The 6,961-nt window shown below is 31.8% G+C and overlaps 1 protein-coding gene across 1 annotated transcript; it reads right to left on the bottom strand.

Moving 5' to 3' along the window:
* Positions 1 to 1,727: 1,727 nt before the first annotated feature.
* LOC118056589 (transcription factor bHLH30) lies at positions 1,728 to 3,909 on the bottom strand. Its single transcript, XM_035068833.2, has 2 exons — positions 3,324 to 3,909; positions 1,728 to 2,544 (listed from the first exon to the last, which is right to left on the bottom strand). Exons 1-2 carry the CDS (start codon positions 3,630 to 3,632, stop codon positions 2,050 to 2,052), a joined length of 804 nt encoding a protein of 267 aa, XP_034924724.1. The 5' UTR covers positions 3,633 to 3,909; the 3' UTR covers positions 1,728 to 2,049.
* Positions 3,910 to 6,961: the final 3,052 nt, after the last annotated feature.

Raw genomic sequence — 6,961 nt, 5'->3', positions numbered from 1 at the left:
TACTCACTCTATCATCTGTGAATGTTCCTAAGTTTTGAACTCGTTTATTGTGATCTCTAGGGGTTAAAATTAAGGAGATCAACAAACAGTTGATTGACAAGACTCTTTTCTCTGAAGTTAATTATCTCTCTTTACCCTATAAATGCAATGTCTCTATTTCTTTGTTTTCTCGTTCAATCTACAGAAAAAAACTTGTTCTACCAGCCTTTTCTATGAGCAGAATTGATCTTACATGGTTGTGGAAGGTTGGTGACCGTGTCCGATCATCCCAGCCTGCAGGAGACTAAATTATGGCATTATTCTATTTTTTCTCCTTTTACTGCTGGCTGGTATCTATAGAGCGTTGATGATAGCTCAGGTATTGAGCTCCCCTTTTGCTAAAACTGGACCATGCATATATAGTTCATGAAGGTTTCATAGAAACCATCTGTATTTATTTTTTGAAGTTGGAAATCAACACCCAGTTAGCTTCTTTCTGTGAAAGACATTTCAAATTGGTCTGTTGGAACCAGTGAAAGAGATTGTCAGAAGATGGGGTTTAAAGCCTTGAATTTTCCTCCATCAGTCTATTTCCTTGATTTTTTTTTTCCTGACATCTTTCTTTCAAATTTGGTCTGTTAGCATGTTAATCTACTTGAGTTTGCCATCAAATTGACTAGCCTTTGTCATGCATGTTGAAGAAGGTGAACAGAAAACAGCAATGAAGCAAGGCTATGGGCATGCCCGAATGGTTGATTCAAGGAAGGTGGAATACTGGGTCAGATATTTGGCAAATATCATTTGCAGAACCAATCAACTATTTGCAGCTAATGACCAAAGGACACAATCAGAACTTTCTTGCTGCCATCCACGACACAAGGCCTACATATTTTCTCTGCTTTTCGCACAATTTAAGATATTTTCAGCAATCAAATTCCAAAATAAATTCAGCAAGTGTTCTTTACTTGGTTCCTTCTTCACCGGAGCCTAACTGGTTTACCATTGTTCAATGTTTCTACTTTCTTGGGAAGGCATGTTGCAGGAGTTCAACGCAAGTAATCCAATTTTAGAACAAAAAAGCAGTTAAATTTAGATTAACCAATACAATAAACATATCAGACATTCAAATGCTAACAAAAACTTGTTTAGGGGGAGTGATCACTACTAGAACTTTTGGTTCATCTTTGCCCTTAACCATTTTACCTGGTGGACCTTTATTGCTGGGTTTCCGCTAACATATTAGGTGGGTGTTTGAAGTTGTGGGGGATAAGAGTACCACATTGCAGGTGAAATTGCGGTGCAGCTTTGCCTGCACAATAATCTAAAACAGGTCAAAGTCATCTAATATCTCTTGGTTTTCTATTTTTAATGTCCTTCACAATTTTACTTTCATAATTTATAAATTTTAAAGAGCTCTCCTAAAGTTCATGATTCAGCTTTCCAGTTATCAGCTCCTTTTACTGTTCTTCTTTATGAAAGGCCTGCAGCATCTAAAGTTATTTTAACTCATCTTTTTCCTTCTATTTCCCCAAAAGAAATACACATCCTGCCAGTCATACTTTATTCATTGGAGACTATTAATGCCTTTGAAGAAAGAATTAAAATGCAAGATTGGAAAGTGTTGATCATTTTCCAGAATGAGTTACATGTATGTACACACATAGAGGCGCTCTACAGCCATAGAAGAGACAAATAACTTGTTAAATAGCACTGCACTACATTCAAATCAGACTACTTACGCACTGAAGTAAGCGAAAATTAAAAGCCAACTCACATTAATTATTAAAAGTTCTGTCAAAGACATCATCAAATAACTTCCCGAAGAAATTATATTGAGATAATAAACATTATTATTGTACTATGCTAACAGTAATTCTCGATACAACAAGTGTAGGACATCTAGCCATCTTATCTAATATGCAGGCTTGAGACATCTGTAATTGTACTACTCTCGTTTTCATTCAGAACAAGGTAACATATGCTATGACCAACTGCATCACAATCGTCTATGACAGGTAAGGAGGTAATGAACATTATACAAGGAGCTACCACAGCCAAAAAAGCATAGGCTCACCAGAGATCTCCTGAAGAAGATGACAAGGATGGTTTGAATGAGTCAACCCTTCTCCTCTTGTTCGAAAGTGTGGATTTTAATAAGAATTCTTGTGAGGCAGAAAATTTGTCAAGTATGGATCTAAATGCCTGGTGGATGGAGCCAGCAAGAAACTGGTGTACTTTAGTATCTCCACTATCCCCTTCTTTGCAGCTGCTCATCACAAAAACATTCTTCATCCTGCCTTCCAAAGTCGCAATCTCTGCCCTCGTCATTATTAGATGGAGAGCATCAAGTGCTTGTCTTAAATCAGACAGAATTCCAGGCTTGCAATCGCAACATATAGATGCCCTGATTACATAAGGGGCACTGTGCAAACCATCCTCTTGCTGTTCAACTCTCACTTCATCAACATCCAATGGCATGAGAAGACCTTCACTAGCTTCTGTTGCCTGCCTCTTCAGCTCCTTCAGGTGAGCTATAACTTCAGCAAGCAACGATGCCTTGTCCATCTGAGAGTTCAAATTGATTACTAATTCAGCAATCCAGTTCAACAAGCCCATAAGCTAGAATCTTGACAGGATCACAACAATCCAGCTCTCACAATACCAAATAATTCAATCTAAATATCACAGTTTATTTATCAAGTGGTCCATATATAAAATTGCATGCACTTGATTTATGATCAATTTCAATCAAGAAAAGTAATGAAAACAATTACCAGAAAATTATAACAGGAAATATATAGGTCTTGGGTAATAGAGATGCTAAGAACAAACACATAACCAAGGGAATTATAGTAAGCTTAGCTTAACCACTCATTCTTATTTTAAATAACTCAAGTACATTCACCAACAAAAGCAGAACAATAAATAAAATAAATTATCCGATTCTTATAGAAGCTAAATTCATAGTTTCAAGATATTATCATTATCTTTAGTGATTCATGCTCATACAGCAAAGACATCAACCAGAAACACAAGAGAAATGCACACTCCCACTTGAAAAAATTCCCTGACATCAACAAGAGCTGTAATAATACAGGAACAAAAAATCAAAAGTTAATAGTACAGACCTTGCAAACAACAAAATCAAGCAACTCGTGTTATCACAATAAACAAAACTACTTTCAAGTGCATTACCTGATGGCTCACTGAATATTGTTCTCAAGCTTTAAGAAACAGAACTCGTTAAAAAAGAAAAGTAAAGAAAAAAGAGAGAGTAGACTTTAAGTGCTATGATTCAATTGAACTCAAACTCTTAACATGACCAAACCAAAAACAGCAAATACCTTCCTAGTACCAGGTACTAGGCTCCTAAGTGTGTCGAGATGTGCATTAATCCTCGCTCTACGCTTCTTCTCAGCTTCACTATGATTCTTTAAAGCGGCAATGCTTCTCTCAGCCGCCACCCCTTTCCTCTCCATTCTCACAGCAGCCTCCACAAGCTCTCCCCTTTCATTATCCAAAACCAAAGAGGAAGTTGAAGATGGCCCAGTTCTTGTTTTGGCTTGTAAACCAGTATTCACCAAAAACCCATCACTCATTCCTTCAAAATCAGAGACTTGCACCCTTGTTGAGTTCCAAGAACAAGGTTCCATGGCCAGTACAGCAACAACAAGAACGACCTAGGGAAGGGTATTGGTGTAATTGCTGTTTGAGGTGCCAATAAGTGTAACTTCCATTTAAAAAGAGAAGACAAAAGTTGGAGTCTTTAGAATGTGGCCATTGCTTTGGTTGTTTATACGGAAGGAGAGGAAAGAAAAGGGTAAGTGGTCCAAGTGGAGATAAATGGAGACTTTGCAGAGATGGTCGGACAGTATTTTTCAAGGTACTAATCCATCCACCAATCATGCGCAAATCTCTACTTATGTTTCCTATTGTTTTTTATCCTCATCTTTATCCATTTGGTTGCTGATAATGCAATAGGATCTCCCTTTGAATATGTAGGGATATCCAATAATAGAAGGCAAGGGGTCTAAATATGAGATGCCATTTGGTAAGGGATCTAACATTTGTTAAATGGATGGTTAAAAAAAATCTGTTCAATGCAAGGTATAATGTATCATGTGCTACGTGTAAGGGTACTTTTGTGTTTCTTAAATTTTTTATAGTCTGTTGATTTTTTATTTAAAAAATATATTAAAAATTATTTTTAATATTAATACATCAAAATAATCTAAAAATACTAAAAAAAATAATTTAAAACAAAGAAAAAAAATAAAAATAATTAATTTTTTTAAAAAAATACTTTTGAAAAAAAAAAAAAGGATCTTATTCACCTTTTTTGTTAGAACTTCAATCTCATATATTCTTAAAAAAAAAAATTCTGGTAGGATTAGAGAATTTAAACAAATTTTGTGTTCATGATTTGGCTTGAGATTCAAACTAAATCATGTATTCTAATATCCTATAATCATTAAGTCAACTCCATAGAATTTTTTTTATTTATTTGTTTTTATTTTAACAATAATCCTTCATCAAGTGTATTGAAGATCTTTTAAAAAAAAAATCCTTCAATTGTATGCAAATTACAAAATGGTGTTATTAATATGAATGTTCCCTTCTAAAAAATTTAACTAAGATATTTATACCTTCTCAAACTATTAACTATTAAGATCATAGTTTTGAAATTTATCTTATCTCGACGAGTCAACCCGACTAACTAGGACCTAAACTAATTTAGGTTTATTCAAAATTATCTACATAATTAATCTAATTAAACTTAGGTGACTCGATGGGTCCACCTGCTTGCTAGGATAACTCGGCCAAACCCTAGCTACGACTTAATTAACTTTATTTTTAAAAAAAAATTACATCATTTTAGTTTTTTTAAAAAATATTTTTGTTCAAAACAATACGTGTCATTTTGAACAAAAAAAAAAAAAAAAAGATTAATCTAGATCAACTAACTAACCCATAAGTTGGAAGGTCCGATCCATGGGCCATGTAATAGATTGGGTCAGGTTTAGAACTATAATTAAGATATACCTACAAAAATAACATGCTATAACTAGTGCTTATTATCCCAGAGTATGGAATAAAAAATGAGGTAAGTAGTACAAATAACTTAGGGTAATGTGTATGTTTTTTTGGTTAACCCATTTTTTAAAATATTTTTTATTTGAAAATGTATTAAATTAATGTTTTTTAGGTGTTTGTTGATGGTTTTGATGTGCTAAAGTTAAAAATAAAAATTATAAAAAATATTATTTTAATGCATTTTCAATTAAAAACCTTTCTATATAAACACTCTACACCACACTAGAAAAAAAATATATTTAATATGGATGGTGATAGAATTACCATAAACTATCACGCAAGCTACCACCAAGGGATGTGGTTAGATGGTGAGTGGGATTGGAGGTTTCCATAATTTCTTTTTATTTGCATGTTTAACTATTATTTAGAATTTAGTCATCATTATAGTGGTAGAGAAATCTTGGAGGATTTGATTTAAATTTTATTTTTCAATTTATTTTCACATAATAAACATCAAAACACTATAAAAACCTATCTGAACCACCAAATAACCTCAAAACATTACAAAAAAAAAAAACAACACTTAAAAAAAAAATCAATTGAATCTCAAAAATCAAAATCAAAATCAAACTTAATCTATCTTCGCTGCTATTTTTAGATGGAAAAACCATCATTGTTAAACTTCTCTCGTTGAATAAAATCATTTGACACTAGATTTGGTTAGTTTGATTGTTGAAATTACAAAGAAAGACAACTTTCTCCTGCGATATCTTTAAGTGACTTTCTCTTTTCTATTTCAATTGTAGTTATTGATAAATGAATTATTAAACTAAATAATTTAGATGAGTCATGCATTTTTTATATTTTTTACATTTTATGCTCATTTATTTAATCTAGTATTTTTACAATAATTCCAAACTTAATTTCATCGTCATAAAAGAATTTAATTAAAAGGAAAAAAAAGTTGACATTGTGTAATTTTTATATCACTCCTTTTCTTTATCTTTTTTTTAACAGATAATCACATGACTTAAAAGGGAAATCCTATTAAGATTTCTTTATGCATTTCCAAAGGCATGCATATTCATCCAATCTTTTAATATAAATTTATTTTAGTAAACAAGTGGGCACGATATGCATACTTCCAAGATAATGTTCAAGCTTGGGGGCATCAGAGACAAAATATAAAGAATATTATATAACGTGAAATGTGCTAAATTTGTCATAGTTTAACATGAAAATGTTAGGATACATGTGCGAGTGACAATCTTATATTACTTGGAAGAAATATTAAAATTAGTGTAAAGTGTAATACTGATTGAAATAAGAAATATTATAAATAAATTAAATATTAAATCAACAACAATTTTATCCTATAGAATGAGAAAATTTATATTGCTTAAACTCTAACTAATGACAACTTCATAGTTACTCGATGCGATTTTTTTTGAAGAAAAAAATAAATACAAATAAAAGAGAGAATACAATTCATGAACAACTAATAGTGATAATATACACACACACACCTCGTATCTCTCTCTTGTTTGTATTTATCTATTTCTATAAAGTGTGTTTTATTGAGTAACCTAATAGAATATTGCTAGTTATGACTTGAACATCATAAAATCTTCTTGGTTAACCCTATAAATGGATAGTCGATAGACAAAAACAAAACATGCCAACCATAAAATCCAAATACATTAGTATTTTGTTAAACTTAATTAGTTTATTGTATTGAAATTACTGAAACAAAATTTTTATAAATTTTTATTGCAAAGAAAAATTTGAAATCACACTATAATTAAGTAACATCAAAATCAAGATATTTTCTTATTTCAAATATTAAAATTTTATTTGTCACTTACTTATAGATAATTTATTTGTACCATATCGGTTACATAATTTTTAGTACGAGATGCAAAAGAAAACCAAAAAATATGTGAAAGAA

The sequence above is a fragment of the Populus alba genome, chromosome 19 (assembly GCF_005239225.2).
Source record: "Populus alba chromosome 19, ASM523922v2, whole genome shotgun sequence".
In the NCBI taxonomy this organism is placed as follows: domain Eukaryota; kingdom Viridiplantae; phylum Streptophyta; class Magnoliopsida; order Malpighiales; family Salicaceae; genus Populus; species Populus alba.
Note: the sequence above shows the minus strand (reverse complement) of the source record. Positions and strands in the feature narration are given on the sequence as shown.